Source organism: Pectinophora gossypiella, chromosome 25 (assembly GCF_024362695.1).
Source record: "Pectinophora gossypiella chromosome 25, ilPecGoss1.1, whole genome shotgun sequence".
Lineage (NCBI taxonomy): Eukaryota > Metazoa > Arthropoda > Insecta > Lepidoptera > Gelechiidae > Pectinophora > Pectinophora gossypiella.
The window spans coordinates 9,082,201-9,107,147 of record NC_065428.1 but is presented as its reverse complement, the minus strand read 5'-3'; the positions used below and the strand labels follow the sequence as shown (position 1 = coordinate 9,107,147).

The 24,947-nt window shown below is 38.1% G+C and overlaps 1 protein-coding gene across 1 annotated transcript in view; it reads right to left on the bottom strand.

The window, feature by feature from the left end:
* LOC126378010 (nephrin) overlaps positions 1–24,947 on the bottom strand; it is a 107,129-nt gene that overhangs the window by 54,668 nt on the left and 27,514 nt on the right. Inside the window, exon 3 of the mRNA XM_050026032.1 lies at positions 9,416–9,552. Within this exon, the coding sequence (XP_049881989.1) occupies positions 9,416–9,552 (137 nt within the window). The remainder of the gene's footprint in view (positions 1–9,415; positions 9,553–24,947) is intronic.

Sequence of the window (24,947 nt, the reverse complement as noted above, 5' to 3'; positions counted from 1 at the left end):
AACTTTTCCAAAATCCGAAACGAATTATAGTCAATTTAGGTACGTCTGTAGCGTCAAGTTCGAGTTTCGTACCTTTTACCCAAAAAAAAAACAAAGTTTCATCAGTGGAGATTCTTGGACCAACTTTCATACAAATGTGCCCATTGTCATTTTGTCAGGTGGTTCCTTTTAGAACGTAGATGCTCGTTAAGACGGGATTTCGCAAAATTCAACCCCTAAGGGCGTAAAAAAGGATTGGAAAAGTTTCATCATCACTAATTTAAGAGCCATGCTCTTGTCGGTGTAGCATTCCTCTCTGAGCTACATTTTAGGGAGAAATAGGGCAGTGGTTTCCTTCTCAAAGCTAAGTTGTAAAGTTTGTATGGAAAACATATTATTTTTAAAGATGTCAACTCCAAAATGACATACACACCCGTGCGTTTATAATAGTTTAATTTCTTTTCAGTTTATTACCATTAGAAAAGAGTAGTTAAGCCAAGTCATTGACCTTTGCGGCTAGAAAACCAACCTCCGTTGGCTACCAGCCCAAAAACTTGAGCTAAACTTGTTCGGTAACGCACACAATCCCAAGTAAAATATGGGGGGTGTACTTTACAAAGACTAGTATATAACCGCCATTTTTTTTTAATTAAAAAGTTTTAGTTTAAAGCAAAGAGTTTTAAGTTAAGTTGTAAAAATGATTAAATGAATGCGCTATAGAAGCAAGTGACACTTTGTGATCCCTATTTGGTTAGGACATTGCGGGTTCACCCGATTGTCCAATAAAAAGATGATCCGTGCTTCAAACACGTTCAGCGGCTACTATTTACTTAAGTAAGTATGTAGCCCGCTAACGGTAGTTTTTCTTTTTTTACTCCGTCCAAACCAGTTTGGGTTGCAACGTATACTACGTTCTTTCGTTCAAATTCGCACGCACACTAACTTGAAACACATTCTAACATTTCTAACTTTATTTATTTGTTTATTTTATCGTTTTATATGTATTGTTTTGTAAGTATTATTGTATTTCTTTCATGTATTTGTAGATACACTGCACACACACACGCTTTTAATTATGTTTTTGTAAACTACTTTGTTTTCATAGTATAAGTAAATATTATTATGTATTCATTCAAGTTGTATTTGTGGGAGACACGGCTTCCGTGCTTCACTTAGCAGGGTCCACAGAATACCAGCGTCGTGGCTAGCGCCGCGGCTTATGCTGAGTGAGGCCCTTTTATAAAGGACACCACCACCATCGTTGACCAATCCATACACTCAATTATTTGTATTTCTCGTGTATGTTGTTTTTATTATGTGTTTTGTTTGATTGTAAGTTGTGTGTTACTCCGTGTTTTAAATTATATATTTGTTTTGTATTTGTTACTGTGGTGTCCCTTTATAATAAACGTTTCTTTCTTTCTTTCTTTCTAGTCGTTACATTGGCTCATGTAACGACTACATACTTACTGGATTGTATACGTTATCAAACAAGTTAAGCTCCAGTTTTTGAGCTACTAGTTAGGCGGCTCATCGTAACAGGGTTGTTCAGATCGGCCATTGACTGCGCAAATAACACTATTAGAAGAAGTAGAAGCCAGTATCGCTTTTGCAATAGAGCTCAAGATCTTGCATGAGATCTATCTATCTATAAGAAGACAAGTTGCAGCCACTTTTGAAATGGAAACATGTTAAGGCAGAGGACACGGCCAATAGAACTCCATGGTCTCTGCTTACGCCGATGGGAAATAGAGCATGGACAGGGATGCGTGAGGTTTATGTGTGTATGTATGTTAAGGTAGACAAACATTGCGAGACATATGCCCCGCACGCCATGCTCCGCACGCATGTGAAATACATGCGTAGCATGTGGTAGTGCGGCGCATGGCGTGCGGCGCACATGCTCCGCAATGTTCATATCCGGCTGTAGAAAAGACACAATCCCTCGTCAGTTTTCCAATGTGCCCGGGATTATAAGCAGCTGAATTATTTCTATTTTTGAAAGTCGCTCCCACGCTAGCATAAAAAAATAACTTCGACCAAATTAAAAATAAAATAAAATATTGTTTGCTAAAATTAAAAATTTTCAAAAACCAATAAACGCCAATCACCGGGCTATTTCGGTAATTTTGGAAAACTTCCATTTATTTGACATTTATTTTGTTGAAACTTATAATTTCTTTCGGCCATTCAAGGCACGAAGGTGTTACAAAGTTACTTTCAAAGATTGCTTTTAGAATGTTCTGGATTTTTCTGGTTTCTTCATATTTTTTCTTTCGGAATTCTTCGAAAGTATACAGTAATTATTGGAAGATTGATAGATGTTATGAACACACTTTGATGGACAGTTTTTTTACCATGTTTTGACTACAGATGTAAGGCTTAAGGCTTGTTTTTTTTTTTCATTTTTTCGTTTTAAAACGGCTGCTGTTAATGACTAAGTATGTATTTCTTTATTATAACTACATTTTCTTGATTTTAACGAGGTTTTTTAATTTTTGAATGTTAATATATTGTTATTGATAATAAGATACTTAGCGTGTTTAGTTAATTGGTCTTCTAGAAACTCATCATCTCAGGCCTTTACATCTTTATCAGATGATTCAAACAGCGTTTCTGTGGCAGCTTTTAAAATGGCTGTAAAGTCCAATGCGAGAGCGACAGTAGCGGCCGCACGACTGGCATTGTAGTTGAGGGTTACTAGATGGTACAGGTGGTAAATCGGCCCTCTCACTTCTGTGTCGCCTCTCGCGCTTGTCGGCTAGATTCTGGAACCAGGTTTTATCGTGTGCTTTGCACCCATCGGCCAAAGACGTCCTCCACTTATTCCGGTCACTGGCCAGGTCCTCCCATTTATCGGGGCTGATCTTAAAAGCAAGCATGTCACGCTTTGTGCAGTCTTTAAATCGCAACAACGGCCTTCCCACCTTTCTTTTTGCAAAGGCAACTTCGCTCAACAGGGTACGTCGTGGTAAGCGGGTGGCGTCCATTCGATGCACATGCCCCAGCCACCGCAATCTTCGCTGTTTAAGCATCGCGGTGATACTGGGAAGCTGTGCAATTTGCAACACTCTCTCGTTCGTAACCCTGTCTTGCCAAGTGATGTTTAATATGCTGCGAAGACAGCGCATATGGAAACCGTTCAACCGTCTTTCCTGCTTTGCATACGATGTCCAGGTTTCAGCTCCATACAAGAGTGTGCTTAAGACACAAGTTTGATAAACTAATATCTTGGTCTTCGTTGTAAGATGATTGTTACTCCACACTCGTGCATTAAGCCTCCCGAACGTCGTAGCCGCCCTTCCCAGTCGACTACCAATTTCCAAGTCCAGCGACAGATTGCTTGATATAGTCGAGCCGAGGTAACAGAATTGGTCGACTACATCAAGAGGCGCACCATCCAACATGATTGTCGGTTTCTGGTTGTAGCCCTGTGCCAGAACGACTGTCTTTTTGGCATTAATGGACATGGAAAAGAGGGAACAGGCACGCGCGAATTTGTCCATAAGAATTTGCAATTCTTGCGGAGTCTTGGCAATAAAAGCGGCATCGTCGGCAAAGAGCAGTGAGTCGATATGTAAGTCTTCGCGTTTAGTACGAGACCTTAGTAGGGAGGAGTTAAAAAGTTTCCCGTCTGCTCTCGTGTGTAGGTGTACTCCCTGGACTAAATCTCCAAAAGCAACTTTTAGAAGCAGGGAGAAAAAGATGCCAAAAAGTGTCGGTGCCAAAACACAACCCTGCCGCACACCCCTCCGCATGTCAAATAAAGCAGATGTCTTGCCGTCGTAAACAACGGCACCTTCCATGCCATCGTGAAAGGACCTGATCAGATTTAAAAGTTTTGGTCTTCTAGAAACTAATTAAAACGAAACATGATGTCACCAAAAAGTCAAAATGTGACGTCATGAGATGACCAAAAATTGCCCATAATGAATATTAATGAGCGCCTGGTCAGGTTAGAGATAAAAATGAAGTTCGCCTTTAGTCAACAATATTGTAATAAAATGACATACAAAAATGACAAAAAGCCAAAAGAATAGACATACCTTCTTCTTCTTATCGTGTGGGTCGTGAGGTAGAATACCAACCTCATCAACCCTGGTGTCAGGGTTATAATTGAGCCGCCAAAGGCCCCTGACATGGCTCATGTAACGATTACATGATTGAATAGACATACCTATCACTTTCTTATAAATCCATAGCCAACAATGAAGTTTAAACCGGTTACTACTTAATGATGTAAGTAAGTAGTCGTTGTTATGTTACACATGTTTCACAAATAAATGATTATGATTATGATTACATGAGCCATGTCAGGGGCCTTTGGCGGCTCAATAATAACCCTGACACCAGGGTTGATGAGGTTGGTAATGTACCTCTCAATCCACACGATAGAAGAAGAATGAAGTTTAAAACACAGTTTGGGTATTGTTGTAGGCAAGTTCCGTGGTCCAGTGGTTGAGCGTTGGGCTCAGGATCCGGAGGTCCCGGGTTCGATTCCCGGTGGGGACATATCACAAAAATTACTTTGTGGTCCCTAGTTTGGTTAGGACATTACTGACTGATCACCAGATTGTCCGAAAGTAAGATGATCCGTGCTTCGGAAGGCACGTTAAGCCGTTGGTCCTGGTTACTACTTACTGATGTAAATAACTAGTCGTTATATGAGCCATGTCAGGGGCCTTTGGCGGCTCACTAATGACCCTGACAACAGGGTTGATGAGGTGGGTACTCCACCTCACAACCCACACGATAGAAGAAGAAGGCGAGTTTTCAATAGTGTAAAACGATTTGTTTGGGGTTTAAAACGGCATTATTTTGTTTAAAACGTTTTAAATCGGTTGTTTTATAATTTTGACACGAGTATTATGTATGTGGCATCGCGCGTCGAATCTGTCGTGTCGCAAGAATTGAGATTATGACGCCCATGGTATAAGAAAACTAGGTATGCTATTCCTCAATCCTATGACAAGCCGCCATTGCTAGCCCATTGATGACGTAAGTGTTACCACTAAATTGGTATCTGCAACATTGCAAGGACGAAAAATTTTATTATTGAAAATTAAGTTAGTTGCTAACTAATGTATTTAATTACTATTACTTGTTACATATATAAAAAATTCTCGTTTTTTTTCTTTTTTTTCTCTTTAAAATTTTTCTTATTTTTTCTTTTTCTCTTTTTTTTCTTTTTTGATGATCTTTTACTAAAAGTTCAAAATTTCCTTGGTCGGTAATAACCTAAAAACATTGGTCGGTGGTAATTTATTTTTTACAAAATGGCAACGCAGAGCGGGACGACGTCAGCTGGGCTAACCTTGAAATGTTAGCTGTCACTTTTGAGCATACCTGGTTTTCTTATACCATGTTCAATATTAATATATTCCTTCAATATTTATATATTCCCATTCCTTCCTTCATATATATACTGGGTGTTAGTGACATCGTAACGAATACTGAGGAGGTTGATTCAGGCCATGATTCTGAGTTAATTTCAAGTGGAATTTTCCGTCGCAAAATTCATGATTTTTTTTAGTTTTTTTAAATTATTTTCAATTCTATACTTTTGCGATGGAAAATTCCACTTGATATTAACTCAGAATAATCAGATGAATCATCCCTCTCAGTATTCGTTACGATGACACTTACACCCCGTACAAGTACATACGGTAGCCATATAAGTAGGTATGGGTGTTAGTGACACCGTAACGAATACTGAGGGGGATGGTTCAGACCATGATTCTGAGTTGATATCAAGTGGAATTTCGTGTCAAAAAATACATGAAAATTTTTCTTTTCTTTTTAATTATTTTCCAATCCATACTTTTGCGACGGAAATTTCTACTTGATATCAACTCGGAATCATGGCCTGAACCACCCCTCAAAAGTTTTCGTTACGATGTCACTAACACCCTGTATAAATATATTTTGTATTCTATTGTTTGTTGTATTTTGTCTTTGTTGGAATGTTTAATGTAAAATGTGAATGTCTTTTTTGTTATAGGGCATCAATCTCTATGGATGTCAACAGATGACAGCTGCTTGCCTGTCAATGACGAGCACGCTCAACATCTTGCAAGAAGACAGCTTTCGAATTTTCGTTCAATTATATTTTTATTTCTGCCCTATTGTGTATTTTCTTCAAACGTGATACTGGCAGAATTGTGACCACACAGAAGCCATTCATCAAGAATTGAATTGAATCTTATACCATGGTGTCGCCGATGTATTTAACAAGCATCCAAAGTTCATACAAGTCCCAATTTCATATTTTACTCACGGAAATTATATTCAAATCAAATCAAATCAAATCAAATCAAATATACTTTATTGCACAGAACTAGAATTTCAACAATCAGACATAACACATGAATACAGTACAATTTGGGCGGCCTTATATTATATTATTATTATTATTATTATATTCCATGTCAATTTCCTCTTTTCTCTTTACTGTCTACGCTTTGAAAAGTTTATTTATATTAAATTATTATATTTATATACACATTTGATGTAAATATTATGAACGCACGTTCTTAGCATTATCCCGTTTTTTACAGGGTCCGCTTACCTAACCTAAAGATTTGACAGGTCCGGTTTTTACAGAAGCGACTGCCTGTCTGACCTTTCAACCCGCGATGGGAAAACCAGCCCAATACAGGTTAGGTCACATACCTGCGAAACATAGGACAGTCTCATGAAGTGATGTCGAACCTGGACCTACAGATCACGAGCCGAAAACTCTAACCACTTTACCACGGAAGCTGTTACACAACATACAAGATAAAAACATGCCAAACATACCCTTGGATATACACATACAAACCTCAAAATAAAAGGCACTTCTGTAGTTGATAGTACCCTCTTCCAACCCGCTAGTCAAAGACAGGAACCGAATTTTTGAGGCTGTATGAAATCTTCCGCACGGATGATTCAGTAAAACTAAACATTGATTGAGTTTTACAGTGTATTTTTCCTTGAGCGTGTGGGTCGTGAGGTGGATTACCAACCTTATGAACACTGTAACTCTCTAACAGAAAGCTCGGTGAGGTGTGGGTACTGAGTTCATCTTGCGATGGATGTCCACACGGAATATAATAAAGATTGGAAAGGCCTTTTTTTGTAGATTTGCCGCAGATGGCATTAACTACTTGACCGGACAAATGGGGAGCGCTGAAGGCTCTCACCCGGTACAACGTTTAAGACAACAGGCCTGAGGGTGCCCAGTTGGGCGCGAACCTCGGCTCAGGGCGTCGTCTGAGAGGAAAAATATTTGAAAGAATTAATCGACCCTAGTGGGTCGATAGCGATAAGCGCTGAATGAGGGAAATCGTCGACCATGCCGGCGGGGTCGGTATCGGGGACCTGAAGTGTTTGGTGTCGCGAGCTGATTGGCTGCCTCTATGGCTAGAGTAATCGCGTCGTCGGGATCGTATATTACGTCCTTCGGACGCCGATACTTTTCAGTACCGTCCCTAAGCGGAATGTACTCGGAAGCCGCAACTACCAGGGGATTTGGGTGGTGCGGAGCAGAATCGAAAAAACGTTTGGAAGCTAATTTGAGCCATTGGGCAATGGTTGGCAGACCTAGGTCAATGTGCAGAATTGGAAAGGCCCTAACGCTCATTTTGTATGAGAACCGCTGTCGCCGGCTCAACCCTACTACTCCTGCAAACTGATAACTACGATAGTTCTACTGCTTCTCAAACTCCATAGGCACTTTAACGGCATATATTTCATGTGCAATTTTTCATTACTTTTCCTATACAAGTATTTATTTTTGAGAAATAGCCGATCATACTAAGGGTTTTAGCTTTCCTGTGATGAGCATGAAAGTCGATATTATTTTTTATGCGGTGTAGGTTATAATACACAAAACGACCTTTAAATATATACTATAGCGGAGCTTCTGTGCGTCGTAAAGTTTGCGGACGAGTGGAGTGTAAAGTTGTAGTATGAATTATTTGCTCATACTTTATGGCGCGCGTTTCGTGCTCACTTGGCCCTTGCAACCTCTTTTTTTCTATTCCGTGGATGTACACTCAAAGAGCAAAAGTTCAGTCACTGAGCCCAGGGAATTGTTTGCAAACAGAGGTAAAATTATGAACCATTAGTTGTCGTAAACAACAACACAACAACAGCCTCCGTGGTCTAGTGGTTAGACCGTTAGGATCACGATCTGGAGGTCCGGGTTCGATTCCCGATGGGGACATTGTCGAAATCACTTTGTGAGACTGTCCTTTGTTTGGTAAGGAATTTTCAGGCTTGAATCACCTGATTTTCCGAAAAAGTAAGATGATTCCGTGCTTCAGAGGGCACGTTAAGCCGTTAGTCCCGGCTATTAGCCAACCCGCATTGGAGCAGAGTGGTGGAGTTTGCTACATATCCCCTCCAGTTGATTGAAGGGAGGCCTGTGCCCAGCAGTGGGACGTATATAGGCTGTTTATGTATGTATGATATGTGTAGTAGTCATAATATTTTTTTTAAATATGATTTTGTAGGTATTTTTGGTCTATTACAGAAACAGGTAACCAGGAGGTCTTAAATGCAATCAGTTAACTTATTACTTTGTAAGAAACTGATTGGACTTTAGCAGCTTATCGTACGGATGACCCATTTAGGATTTATGTTAATGTGTATGGCTTTGTAATAGACTACTCTGGGCGCCATCCCACTTGCGTCAGACAGAGTACTGCGGGGCGGAAGGCAAGAGGGAAACCACTGGCCTATTTTACCCTAAAAAAGAAGCATGGAAAGTGCTGCACCGACAAGAGCGTGGCTCTTAAATTGATGATGATGACGCTGGAGTTAAAGTCACTGTGGCGATTCTTAAACGGGGAGTGCCGGTTTGAATCCTGGTACCGGACTTGCACGAATGATAGTTTTATTTAGGGAAAAAAGTTTGGATACATAATTATGAATAGTATAAGGCATAGTTAAGCAACTTTCGCAAAGGCTAGTCATAGGATGGGTGACCACAAAAAAAAGTTTTTATCGCGAGCTCCTCCGTGCTTCGGAAGGCACGTTAAGCCGTTGGTCCCGGCTGCATTAGCATTCGTTAATAACCACCAATCCGCACTGGGCCCGCGTAGTGGTTTAAGGCCCGATCTCTCTATCCATCCATAGTGAAGGCCCGTGCCCCAGCAGTGGGGACGTTAATGGGCTGATGATGATGATAAGGCATAGACTATAACCTTTTTTCACGAGGCGCCAATTTTAAAACGTAAAGTTATCGATAAAGTTTTAGTTCCTGTGTGAGCTAGAAGGAAAGAGAGGAAGGGGAAGACCAAGAAGAGGTTACATGGAACAGATTAAAGAAAAGGTTAACGTCGTGTCTTATAGGGAAGTCAAGGTATTGGCCTTTGATAGACTGGAATGAAAAATGCTATACCGACAAGAGCGTGGCTCTTAAATCGATGATGTTAATGTAAATACTTACATAGCACAGTGAGATCGATCTCAGCCTTCAGGGTGTTGCTGATCATGACATTTTTAGCCTCACAGGTATACCGGGCCTTGTTGTCAGAGGCGTCCGCCTTAAACGAAAGTACGTTCTCAGACATCCGACCGCTTGTCCTGCAACAAAAATGGTAAAGATCAGCCTCAAACATATTAATATATTTTTTTATGTATTTATTTACTTAATTTACATGACAATTTAAAACCATAGACTTATAATAAAATACAAGTTACAAAAGTATGCAAATATAATGCACAGAAATTACGACAATCGGCTCCAAAACTATATGGTTTGCAGTGACAGTCCTTAAAGGCCTCGGCCTGTGGCAGGACTAGTCACATAGGTTCATCTTATACGAGCGGTTACGTTATGATTTTGAATAAAGTGCGAAAATATCAGTAATATAATATTGACAAGATATATGTATATTTGTATGTAATATATTTGTAAATGGTGATGGTAATGAATAATAATATATTTTTTTATAAATATTTTTTTTATTACGAACTCCAACAGTTTGTTACAATTATTACATACAGGTTTTAGGATATTGTGTCAAACCAATTACAGGCGTTCACTCTTAGATACACTGGTCTGCGCAAATATTTTCCTCTCAAACGACGCCCTGAGCCGAGGTTCGCGCCCAACTGGGCACCATCAGGCCTGTTGACATAAATTTTAACGGGTGAGAGCGTTAAGCGCTCCCCATTTGTCCGGCCTTTTGCGGCAAATCTACAATAAGCCACGTCAAAAAAAAGGTGTTCTCACACTGTCTTAGCATATAAGAATATCGTGAGAGAGTCAGCCGACTGGGACGGATCCGACTAGCGTGACGACTTTGTTTAACACAAACCGACTTCAGGTTTGTATTTGAATATTTGTATTTAAACGGTCTCCGTGGTCCAGTGGTTGAGCTAGGCTCACGTTCCAGAGGTCCCGAGTTCGAAAGACTCCGTTTTGAATACTTAATATATCACTTGCCTTCGCGACAATTTTAAAAGCAAAAAATAAGGATTGTTTCCTACTTAAAATGATTAAAAATACACAGGGTGTTAGTGACATTGTAACTAAAACTTTAAGGGATGATCCAGACCATGATTCTTCTTCTTATGAGGTAAATTAAGCGATAAGGCCGCCATTTGCCATGTACTTAGTTAAGAGACTTTTTGTAATTATTTATTTTCATTTTGGTGCAATAAAGTGTATTTGTATTGTGTATTGTATTGTAAATTACCAACCTCATCAACCCTGGTGCTAAGGTTATTATTGAGCCGCGAATTTCGGTGGGGAAATATCACAAAAATTACTTTGTGACCTAGGGATTTTTGGTTAGGACATTACAGGCTGATCACCTGATTGTCCGAAAGTAAGATGATCCGTGCTTCGGAGGGCACGTTACTACTTACTGAAATAAATATCTCAGGAGGCAGGGTTGGTACGTGGACTCTGTTAAAACTGGAACAGCCTTACGGAGATGATTATTAGTTAAAATATGAGTTTTTTTTTCCCGGCAATAATGCTATCTGAGGTAAAATAAAAATTATTTTAATAAGAAAATATCTTGTAAAACAATATTATAAAAATATGTTCATCATTAAAAAGTTCCATTAACAAAGATTTACAAACGAAAATTCGAGATTATAATTAATTATTAATAACCAAATAATCTTCGGAGAAAGGCTTGACTTCACCGAAATCAGACTTAATTAGCAAATCAATATTAATGATATTTAATTGGGAAGTAAGTAGGCATGTTTATTAATAGTACCTACTTATTATAATATTGGTTCTATTCAAAATGAGAAACGACCTCTGTGGTTCAGTGGTTGAGCGTTGGGCTCACGATCCGAAGGTCCTGGGTTTGATTCCGGGACATATTAAAAAAAATACTTTGTGGTTCCTAGTTTGTTTAGAACATAACATGCTGATCACCTAATTGCCCGAAAGAAAGTTGATCCGTGCGTTGGTCCCGGTTACTACTAACTGATGTAAGTAAGTAGTCGTTACATGAGCCATGTCAGGGGTCTTTGGCGGCTCAATAGTAAACCTGACACCAGGGTTGATGAGGTTGGTACTCCACCTCACAACCGCAACCCACACGATAGAACAATGACTGTTTGATGGAATGATTTTGAATCAGAAATTGTTGATTTGATTTTGGTTAGAATAACTTTATGTACGGCCACGAGCATTAATATGTATACACTTTGGTACCATGTCACGTTAACTTTTTTGACAAATTGAACTGTAAGTCTCACTAAATGTCAAATATGTTAGTGCGACAGAGTCTTAAAGTATTGCTCATGACTGTACCAAGCCGAAGCTTGGTCGAGATCTAGTAGTTTTACTTTTAGCTGAGTCTTATCAAAACAATCCGCAACCACGAATTTCCCGTCTGCAAAAACAAATGAAAAATAAAGTTTTCATTCAAGAAATAAGAAAAATTACACCTTCATTTCACCTTCCATTATTCTGCTTAAAATTCAAAACAAAAGGGAAGCAGAAGTAAAAACTGCCCAAGTATTTAAAGTCTTCGCAACTTCCAGGGTTGAACCTTTCGTTTTCAATAAATATTTCAAAATGCGCACCAAACGGGTAAAAGTTTTATGAGAAAAGGTTTCACCTTAGCTTAAAGATCAGAGAATAAACAATAATAAAACAACTATTTATTGGCGGGAACTTGTTATTAGCATTGTCTCATGTATATTTAGTTCATTTAATGTATAATTAGTCTGTAAGTTCTCCAAATTATATAAAAAAATAATAATAAGCTAACGACTATACGCCATTTAGGGTAGTCAGAAGTACATCTATCTATCCGCAAGATGAGCTAAGTACCCACACCTCACCGAGCGTTCTGTTAGACCAACATGATAGGTGAGTCGTATGGCCGAAAGTTTAGTCTATGTAGGCTGTGGTCCAGTGGTTGAGCGTTGAGCTCACGATCCGGAGGTCCCGGGTTCGAATCCCGGTTTCACAAAAATCACTTTGTGACACTAGTTTGGTTGGACATTACAGGCTGACCACCTGATGATCCGAAATTTCGATGAACCGTGCTTCGGAATGCACGTTAAGTCGTTGGTCCCGGTTACTACTTATTGATGTAAGTGAGTAATCGTCACATGAGCCATGTCAGAAGCCTTTGGCGGGTAATAGTGACCCTGACACGAGGGTTGATGAGGTTGGTATTTCACCTTATAACCCACACGATAGAAGAAGAATCATGGTTTTTTTTTTAATAATTTTAAGTGGGAAATAATCCTTATTTTTTTACTTTTAAAATCGTCGCGAAGGGAAGTGATGTATTAAGTATTCAAAACGAAGTCGTAATTTAAAATTCGAAGGTATAAAGTTGAAAAGGGTTAACAGTAAAAGTCAAACTTTCTTGAGATTGTTTAAGAAGTTTTTAGACTTATGACGTTTGGCTGCGGGGACGAATATTCTGAGATTTATGAAGGTATTCCTTCTTTTAAATACTTTTTTAAAGACATCTGTGCTGTGATGGTTTAGTTTCACGTCTAGAAAACCAAAGGTCCTGAGTTCGATTCACGGTTGGTACAACGCAAGAAACTGACTCTAGTCTGTGGTTTGTGTCTCTTACCCCAATAGAACAGTGTGGTGCAGTATGCTCTATACTCCCACCGGTTGGTCAAAGGGAGGCCTGTGCCCAGCAGTGGGACATAATTACATAAACTGCCTATGCGTCCCACTGCTGGGCACAGGCCTCCCCTCAATCAATCGGAGGGGGTATGGAGCATACTCCACCACGCTGCTCCACCGGCTGTTGCCAGGGCCTGACTTTGGAAATATCCAAATATTTTCATCGATTCATTAATTTTACACATACATACTCACGCCCGTAATTCCTAACGGGGTGGGCAGAGCCACAAGTAATCAGAAATCAGAATCATTTATTCAACGTAATTATCATGGATAAACTTGTTGAAGGTCAATGTAACATTTTTGAATTTACGTCATTTCGCAAGGTGTTATGGCTGAGGAGAAGAAATGACAAGAAACTGCAACAGCAACACATCTTTTAAAAACCAATGAGGATATACATTACAAGTTATTTAATAACTAGAGGAACACATTCAATACCAGACATTTTTATCATTTAGGTAGTCATTAATCTTATAATAAGCTTTTTTACATAAAGTAAGCTTCACATGAGCTTTAAATTTATTTTCTGACAAATTTAAAATATTATCTGGTATTTTATTGTAAAAACGTATACATAACCCCAAAAAAGATGAATTTAATTTACTTAATCTAGAATTTTGAATAGCAATTTTATGTTAACTTGCAGCCACTGTTGATACGATGTCGTAAGCTGGATATGATAAACCTCATGGTGATAAGGGATCGGCCTATCGCCCATAACATTAGTCCATCATGTTAGAGGACACAATCCCTCTGTCGGTTTTTACGACATGCCCGGGAAGACAAGCAGCTGAACGCTTTCTATGTTTTGTATTTGCTCCCAGAATTATTATTAATTTTAAAGTGAAGTAATAGATAAATGTGGAGGTAGCATAAGAAGTGTGCCAAGCAAATGGTATTCCACAGTCTCTGCTTACCGCGGTGGGAAATAGGCGTGAATTTATGTATGTATCTCAAAATTGAAGGTCTAATGCAAAGCGATTTTGAATAGCCTTCCTATCGATCGGAATTCAACAGCCTAGTCAAGACAAACTTCGTAACATGAGCGGCCCTCTGATAGGTCAAGTTCCAACCATCAACTCACCACAAGAAGATCTAATTGGGCGAGTGATTGCAACCAATCAGAACAATTCACTAATAACCAATTACCGACTAGACGCTATCGAGTAGGGTTGCTATTTTAAGGGTAATTTACCCCCATTGTGGGGTAATTTAAGGGGTAAGTGGATGAAAGTGGTGGAGCTCACAAAGCAAGGTTGAATGGAACGGTATAATTGTATTATAGCCTATGGTGCAATTGTGCGAAACTGTCTTATTGATAAGGGTTATTATTGCTCTGTGAATTTCTTATTGTTTATGTGGGGTCAATGGACTGCTGTATCAATAGATGACAACCAGTAGCCGCTTTTGATAAAGCGTTTTAAGATAGAAATGAACTGGAGGGGTTTAAAAGGCCACATCGAAGCAAGTCATCTGAAAAGCAACATTGCAATTTGACATTTGCGCATATAAAAGTAAGTGCGCAATGTCCACAAAATGCAAAATAGCAATACCTATCTATACTTATAATAAATCTGTAGAGAGGTCAATTCTGTACATTAAATATATTTTCAAAATAACTATCAGGGGGTGATTAGTGATCGATACTGATGCCAAAAAAATGCAATCAGTAAAATTTTTGTCTGTCTGTCTGTCTGTATGTTCCTTATAGAAACAAAAACTACTGGACGGATTTTAATGAAACTTGGTACAATTATTCTTCATACTCCTGGGCAGGTTATAGTATACTTTTCATCACGCTACAATCAATAGGAGCAGAGTAGTGAAGGGAAATTTTGGGAAAACTACATCTGCTGTGCAGCTGTGAGGCTCTCATACACAGTAGAAGCCGTACACTTGGGGCCACATAATGGACCCCCAAGAAGTCGTGCAACTTTCTCCCAAAAAGACGTTGGATCTCTTCGAACGGATCGGTCTAGAGGAGAATTTTTAAATGTAGGGATTTAGGTCACAATAGATCTGACAAGGTCGCAGTGATCTCGCGGGCTGTATTCAGTTCGGCCTTCACAATTCTCAAATAATAAAAAATAATACCCAAATCTATACCGTTCCTTTAATATAATCCTTAATATTCAAATTAAAAGTACGCAGACGAAGCCGCGGGTACCAGCTAGTTTGTTCTTAAATTCATTGCTTTAATGTCCTTTTAAAAACTCCCCCTCTCCCCAGGTTACAAAGGGCCTTAGCCAAGTTGTAAACGATTACGAAAAAGGACAGTAAAAGAAAAATTATTATATATGGGATTAACATGCAAAAAAGATGGGGCATGCACTCATGTCATATCTAACTAGGTAGGGTTCATTATTTAAATTTTATTACATTGTCATAATCATTTGCAACTTGAAAAAAAATGAGAATATTTTAATTTCTACAGTAATTTTTGAAGTTTATTTATCTACATATAAAATGTACATTTGCCTCAGATGACATTAACTATTTGTCAGGAGAACTTATTTTATGAATTTTCAACAAACTAAGTCGTAAGTCCATAAAAAAAGGAAAGTAAAAAAAAGTAAGTGAAAAAGATTGAAAGTTTTTATCTCTCTTCATGTTGTCATATTGTGTTTCTGTGTTATCCAGTGTACAATAAATTATTAAATAAATCAATGAATAAACCTCTCATAAACACATTCAACAAATTGCCCACTGAATTCCATTACCGGAAAATGAAAAGATTCTATCTTCTTCCAATATAAAGGTTTAAAACACCATGGTCCAATGTTCCCATGGAAGGCAATCAGAAACACTACCCCATGGGATTTATTTGACCGCAAGATTTTATTCCATCTTTGACACTATCGATTCGATGAGAAACTTTTTGTTCCCACTGATTTTCAAACTATAACCACTCTTTAATCGTTGTGGAGAGTTCATTTCATAGTCAATTGACGGATGATCACTGCAAAGATATATCAGAATTTGCCTTTCAACTGTTTTAAGACAGTAGTTAAACAAAAATTTTACAAAAAAGGTTATTATAAAGTTAGCGATTATTTAGAAGATATGAATGCATGGGATTAACTGTCTGAGAACTGATATTAGGCAGCTAAATTACTGAATTGTATACCAATATTTTATGTTTATTTTTATTTTTTTAAAGAACGTCTAGGGCCCTGTGACGAGGTTTTTCTTGCAGCTTCTTTTCCCCGGCTATATAGGTTGTGAGAAGCTGCAGTTTTAGGCGGATGAGAAGTTCGTTATGTAAAATTGACGATTCAAAGTGTAACTATGTTACCTATTGAATAAAGATATTTTTGAATTTCAATTTGCGCTCACTTGGGCATTGTATAACAGTATTAAAAAAAAAAGAATGTCTAGGGCCCTGTGCCGAGGTTTTTCTTGCAGCTTCTTTTCCCCGGCTATACAGGTTGTGAGAAGCTACAGTAGTTTTAGGCGGATGAGACGTTCGTTATTTAAAATTGACGATTCAAAGTGTAACTATGTTACCTACTGAATAAAGATATTTTTGTACCTATTAGTTAGTTATTTTTTTTGATATTTTTTTTTAGTTCCTTTTTGACGAAGCCTGTGGTGGATTTAATGATGTATTTTTTTATCGTCAAAAAGTCAATAAAATGGCCCTATTAGTAAAACGTTTTTTGAATTTGAATTGAATAAAGATATTTTTGATTTTGATTTTTGATAAAGGGACTTTGCAGGCTACTTTCACCAAAAACAATATAGATGGCTTTGTACAGTTTTAACGTGATAATCACCCATTTTCTCATTACTAGGGTATATAATTATTCCAAAATACAATGTAATGGCAGAAGCATATGTATATTCACATTCAAAATGAAAAATTAGATAGAGGGCCTCATTAGCTACCAGAAACACCCCCATGTATGTTCAGCAATTATTTACGGTTTAGGAGATATGACCCATTTTGTACCTTTTTCTAGATTTTCTACCTTACTTCAGAAATAATCATTTTGTCGCTATCCCTTTCTTAATAATTATTTTATTTTACTTCACAACTATGTTTCTGGTAGCTAATGAGTCCTTCTATCTATTTTTTTTATTTTGAACGTGAACTTCTTGGCCAACCCGTATAAAACAATTGTTGCTTGATATTTGGATCTCATTATATATAGAATTAGGTTGCTACCTATATTGCTTCTCTTCATTTTGATCAGAATAATAATGGGTGGAAGATGTAATTGTGCCTGGGTAATAAAGGCATCATTTAAAAACAAAGATGAAAGATGTTATGTGTGTTAACATACCCTGGTCCCACATTGACGGGCGAACATTGCATAGATAAAATTATATGTTTATTAAATAAAGGACAAAAACTAATCATAAAATTACTAATCTTAACTAACAATTATGTTACAAATAAAAAAAATAACACATTAAATACAGGATGTTCGCAAATATATTCAATTCAGGACGTTCTGTCAAAAAATCAAATCAAAATTCAAATATACCTTTATTGCAGTTTTTTAACGTGACTTATTGTAAATTTCCCAAAATCTGTAATGCTTTTGGTATTAAATCGGGATATTTAGATTAAAAGTATTCATAAAATGTAAAAGCATTCTTCTATCCAAACATTCCATTTTCAATTAAAACCCAATTACTATAACAATTAGACTACTAGCTCACAAAAATGCAGGGATTCTCAACCTTTCTCAATTAAATAACAATTTAATTAGTTCGCTTCACGGCGGGGTTATTAAAATGTATTCCTTCGTTACGGTTGGCAACCCCTGGCCGTGGGAAGATCACTATCTCACTGAATGCGTCTTTTTATAGGTTACTGCAGGTTGGTTGCCATGGTTACCAAAGGATTACCTGATAAGCGGACGTGTGATACCCATTTGCAAGTTTATAAAGTAGAAAGAAATAGTGAAAAACTGGAAAATTCTTTGTCTGTTTTCTTTATACAATTGTTAATATGGGATAATTTTTCTATTAACTGACATTAACTAACATTACGACAATTTTTTTTTTACTTACATATACAACCAGTGTAAGTAAGCGTGTGTGTGTAAGTATTTTTGACATGACATATTGAGATTTGGCCGGACAAATGGGGAGCGCTGAAGGCTCTCACCCGGTACAAAGTTTAAGACAACAAGGCTAAGGCGCCCCATACACCTACAATAATATTGCACAATATATCTCCATGCACAATAATATTGAAACAATGCACAATGATTAAACAAAAGATTGAGCGAGCTTAATTTTTATTGGGCAATATTTTTTTCTTGCACTGTGTAGGCTTAACATTGCGAAATATTTTTCATTTTAGTTTTCGGAGCGATCGCGATCGGTCAGTCACGGTATTATTTTTTATTTCTTCATTTAATGCAAAGTCGTTTAAAAGCCTTTAATGAGTGTAAATTGGCCTTCTTTTCAACCATTCTTTAACCCATATACGTTGTTTTTTTCTATTCAACAAAATTACCAGCGCGGCTGCCGCCAAAACTTCGTCGTCAGACATGCTGCTCGCATGAAAATATTGTTCAGACTGGTTTGTCAATTTTATTGAGAGAATTTATTGAACGTTTGGAATCAAAGGGGTTATTCAATATTATTGCACAATCAAAGGATTGTACAATATTATTGTAGGCTTATGGGGCGCCTAACGGTGCCCAGGTCGACGCGAATCTGGGGTCAGGGCGTCGTCTGAGTGTATTATATTTATTGCACTGTACATTAATAACACACAACTTATTAGGAAATCTTTTTTATACTCAATCGAAGTTTTACCATTCCGTTCGATTTACCCTGACTTACCTTTACCGTATTAAGCGTAGGTGACTTACCCTATAAAAAAAAATTCGGTCAAGTGCGAGTTCGACTCACGCACCGGGGGTTCCGTAGCTTTTACATCGAAATAGGTCGCGATTAGTCAACCGCAAAAAAGTTTAGTCGCATTTTTTTTGTGATAAAACAATCATTTAACGACTTTCAGATATTCCATCTGGTTGGTTAAAATGGCCATAAAGCAATATTGCTATTTGACATTTGTTTGCATTTACAAACTTGTATATGCGCAAATGTTAAATTGCAATATTGCTTTCTTAGATGAATTGCTTCGATGTAGCCATTTTAACCCCTCTGTTTGGCCTACCCTCTTGGCAAATTTGATGATTCTAGGTCTATCCAGGTACTTCCCCCTTAGGTTTTGATTTTCCTTCGCAATGTGTTAATATAAGGCTAAAGATGGCTGTAATTAAAACACATAATAACAGGTTCTTACCGCGAAAGAGGTTAGACAGATATGTTTGCCCGTAGAAAATTATGGATGTACCTACTCCACTCCAATCTCATCAGTCATCCCGTGATCATGGCACGAGCAACAGAGTTGAAATATCGGGAGTCTCATATCCCTATTTTAAACGCGGTAAGAACCCGTTATTATGTTTTTTAATTATGATAATAACCGCGTAAACTTAAAACAATGTATAAAGATGGCTGTATCGTTGAATTGCGTGATATTAAGTAAGTAGAAGTAAATAAAACCTTTATTTCCTCTACAAAAAATAAAACACATGGATACATAAATACATACAAAAATACAATATTTGTAGAGGCTGGAGCCTAAACTAGGATACCATATGCTTTAGGACTCCAGGCCTCCACCCCCAGAAAGTCATGGTCAAGAAAAAATAACAAAATATAAAAAAAAGATTTTTTTTTTGAAAATAATTAGACTAAATCATAAAACATTACTTAAAAAGAAAATATGAAATCTATAAATGCTTGTATGTGTATGTGTGTGTGCGTGTGTGTATTAGAAGCTTGATATTTTTAAAGATTCAAGGGACCGCAGTCAGAAATATTACATGTTAATTTCAACTTGATACCTCCACGCGTTACCGAGAAAAAGGGTCTTGACAGATAGACGGACGGACGGACGGGCAACAAGATGATCCTATAAGGGTTCCGTTTTCATTTAGAGGTTCGTAACCCTAAAAACCCTCACATAGGTACCCACAGTTACCTGCTACCCGTGATATCAACATTTTATGTAAATTCTCACAATATTCATCACATACTTACTCAATGCTTTGCTATATCGGGACCCAAATAAAACCTTCCACCCCTTACCCTTCTTAAATTTTCTATTTCCGTCTTTCAAAACATTTTCCCGCGCTACCAGATCCAATCTTTTCGGTTGCGGTGGCTACACGACGCGAGTTTTCCGGACATTTTTGTAACGAAGTTTATTTAACACCGGACCCCCTCAAAGGTCGCGCCACGTCACCAACCTACCTCACCGGTTGCGCAACCAACAAGACACTATGGGTCTTTTCCAACTTGGACACGATTACGAAAAACGATAATAACTGTTATGATAAAAACGTCTATGCGATTGACATGACATAGCATCACGCCGGTATTATAATGTATGTACACCATTAACACATGTTTATGGAACACCATGTTCGTGCAGCACCCAACAGGGTCCACATAACACCAGCGTCGTGGTTCACGCCGGACTTGTGCTGAATGAGGCCCTTTTATCTCAGGACGTCCACCACCACCTTATGGTCATTTCGACAAACATCCGTCTTGCTTTTTTGTAATTGTTTTAGTGGAAATTTGATATGATGTTGTTGTCTTTTTTTTTTGTATATGGCGCCATTTTATAATAAACTATTTCTATTCTATTCTATTAAAATTTTGAATCATCATTTTTTACACAACGAACGTCTCATCCGCCTAAAACTATTCTATATACCTTAAATATTTCAAGTTATTTAATGAATATAGGAAGAGAATAAAAAGTTTTCAACTCGAGCTCCTCCGTGCTTCGGAAGGTACGCCGTTGGTCCCGGCTGCATTAGCAGTCGTTAATAACCACCAATTCGCACTGGGCCCGCGTGGTGATTTAAGGCCCGATCTCCCTATCCATCCATAGGGAAGGCCCGTGCCCCAGCAGTGGGGACGTTCATGGGCTGGTGATGATGACTATAGGAATTCATTTGATATCAGGCATTTTCCCGTTGGAATAAGCAGGGACCACAGAATTCGACTTATCGCTAACCTGACTCAACACTTTCGCTTCCACCACGGTGTTCAATTGAAATAACGACCAGCAGGTGATGTAGATATCTATATAATAGACTTCTATCGTTTTAGAAGATTTAACTAGATAAACTTTATAAGTCGTTTTTATAAGCTTTTTCATGGAATCAATCAAATACAGGTTTGTAGAGGATATTATACGGAATATATTAAAGTCAGTACAACTTTTATAGCAACGAGTCTCCTTATATGGTTAGGCATTATTACATCTAGTATGTCGTTGGAAAAAAAAATAGTCATTTAAGGAGAAGGCTGGATTAGGATTGTATGTAAAAACCGGTTAAGTGCGAGTCGGACTAGCACACTGCTGTACTATACTGCTGTAAGTTAACGATGATAATGGTGTTGATTCCGGTACACACTATCTAATTTCATTTTAACACTTTCAAGGACAGAACGTCTAATGACGTTCCGATCCCAAGCTGTCATATTACCTATTATGAACCATCAATGACCCATGATCTCTGTCCGTGAAAGGGTTAAGTTATAACTGCCATTTTCTTATCTGCAGAAAAGGAACGGGACGGGTAATATATACAAATTAAGAAAAATAAAGAAATATAAGCGACGTTCAGGAGAAAGTCCCTAAAATAACAAAAATCATTGCTACCCCTACGCCCTTTTCTGTATAAAAGAAGTTGTTTAGATATTCGATAGAATGACCTATGGCATGTAAGTAAATCACTGTAAAGGTTAAACGTACATACGTACATACAAAACAAATATATATATATTTAAAGTCACGTCCGCAATCCCTAATGGGGTGGGCAGAGATAAGGTAAGTGAGCAGAACAAAACTTGCAGTCACTTTATACACGATATTCTAAGAATATACATAAACCTACATATAGAAAGTGTATGTGTGTGTCTGTATGTTTGTCCGTCTTTCACGGCAAAACAGAGCGACTAATTGGCGTGATTTTTAAGTGGAGATAGTGATGGAGAGTGACATAGGCTATTTTTGTGTTCTACTCCCCAAAACCGGGGTCTACGGGTGAAGACCTCAACGGTTGCAGAGGCGAAGATGGGACGGAAGGGGCAAGTCTCAGGGACTGTAACCTGAAACCTGACAGAGGGCAGATGTAACTGTGAGTACTATTCAGAGGCAGAGGACAGGAGTCCTAGTATGGCTTTGTAATACTCTGGGCGCCATCCCACTTGCGTCAGACAGAGTACTGCGGGGCGAAAGGCAAGAGAGAAACTACTGCCCTATTTTTCCCTAAAAAAGTAGCAATCATGCTACACCGACAAGAGCGTGGCTCTTAAATTAGTGATGTGATGACCCCCCCTAAAATGGGGGGTGGAAGTTTGTATGAAGCGTTTCGCAATTATAAAAAACAAAATCTAATAATTGGTATGCGGACTATTTGTGATCAACAAAAAAATATTTTTTTTTGAATTCTGCTCCCAACCCCTTTAAAGAGAATGTGTAATTTTATCGCAGTTTTCAAGGTATGAAGCTAAAAATTGATACATTAGCAAAGGGTTTCGTGTTACCCCGAATTTAACGAGAGCAAAGCCGCGTGCAAAAGCTACTATTAATATACATATCAATGATTCAAAGCTGAATTTAACTCAAACTTGAATCCAGTGGTTTAGAGCCCGAAGCGGGATTCGAACCCAAGACGAGGTCACCCATTCTCCGAATACGTATTTACTGAAAAGATCCAGATAACAACCCTACCATTGCTTGCGTAAAATATTCTCCATAAGTTAAACTACTAAATCAAAGAGCGTGTAAAATTTATAGTATTGATAAAATACGTTCAGGGTTTAACCAAATATTCGTGTAGTCCATTTTTCCCCAAGCCAACCGGAAAGTACACCAAGAGATGAGCGCAAGATGCAACCGGGAGATAGGAGGTCGCAAGCCATGGGTTGTTAGCGAATATTAGTATACCTAGCCAAGTCACCGACATAGCTCGGAGAATGGCAAAGCTGAAGTGACAGTGGGCAGGACAAATAGCGAGGAGAACCGATGGCCGCTGGGGCGGAAGGGTTCTGGAGTGGCGACCACGTGTCGGCCGACGCTCAGTGGGTAGGCCCGCTACAAGGTGGACCGACGATCTGGTGAAGGTCGCGGGAAGCCGCTGGATGCGGGCAGCGCAGGACCGATCGTCGTGGAGATCCTTGGGGGACGCCTAAGCCCAGCAGTCGTACGGCTGATGATGATGATGATGATGAGTATACCTAGAGCGATAGTGGCGCCACCACGGTGTTCTAGTCTAAAAAACGAACTTATTGCTCGGCGGCTTGTGATAATCACTACATAGGGTTAAAAACTGAAGTCCGACAAACTGTTATCCGACAAGATTTTACTTCGACAATATGAAAACCCGACAATTCTTTATTCTGACAATAAATAATTACGACATGTCTTAACGTGGATACTACTCCGACATAACGTTTTTTCGACATGACTTAGAAACGATGCGAATACGGTGAGATTCTAGCTCGACAGTAATGCTAACATGAAACTATTTCGACATACTCTAATCAGACATAATTTACTACGACAGTAACTTAGACCGACGTGTTCTTTGGATTGATTTGTCCCCACCGGGATTCGAACCCGGGACGTCCGGATCGTGAGCCGAACGCTCAACCACTGGACCACGGAGGCCGTTCAGCTGCTGATATGAGAAGAAATAAAATCCACCCCGCTAGAGCTTATGCCTCGCGTCGCCATCATTATAAATTTCGTTCTAAATTTTCCAAGACGTTATTTATTACTTAATCTTGAAACTGCGCAAATGTTTTTACGAGTAAACTCCTTTCTACAGATATAATTCTTTTGTGGACGGTAGATCTGTCTATTTGTTACCTCTTCTTACTTTTATCTTTTAACTGTTATCTTTTAAGTAAAATTTTCCTTTTTAAAACTACATAAGCGGTCTGCGTTAACGTGATATTAAGTTACTTTATAACGAAGATAATTATTATTTACGTTATATTATTCTTATTACAGAATATAGTGTATTATAGTGTGTCATAGTGTACTATTAGTGTTTGTGTGTAGTGTATTATAATGTTTTATTATTATTATTAATTATATCGAATCACGAGTTTTAAGATTGTCGACAGTAGGTTTTTTGATAAATCTTTTTAAAAAATCGAGAGAGAAGGGCATGTCGCTAAAACCGACAAATGGATTATAAACAAATTAAGATAACATAAGCATAGGAATATATCCCAATTGGGGTAGTCCTCAAATGAATTAAATTAAACCTATGATTTTCGAAATCGTTTTTCGAATTCATGTTTAGATCATAAATATTGTTTTCCCATTGCGGTATTACAGAATCTAGAGCATATTCTAATTAACTAGGTACTCAGGCTTTAAATACAATTACCTAAGATACTTACTTAGCTTTAGCTTCAATAATTGGGTTAAGTGGCGCCTAAGTTAATAATAAGTCAGACTGAAGTCATAGAATAAGGAATGATACTACGCATAGAACGGCAACTAAAAAAAGTAAGATGATCCGTGCTTCGAAAGGAAAAAATAGATAAGTAGTCCTTACCATGAGCCATGTCAGGGGCCGTTGGCGGCTCAATAGTAATCCTGACACCAGGGGTGATGAGGTTGGTACTCTACCTCACAACCCACACGATAGAAGAACGGCAACTCTCCAGTCTCCACGTTTGTAAGTCAAATTTTGTCAATCTCATATTTTTTTTATAATTGTAACTGTTTATTGTCATAATCATTGTCATTTTGGCGTCAGCCAACTTCGTATTTTTT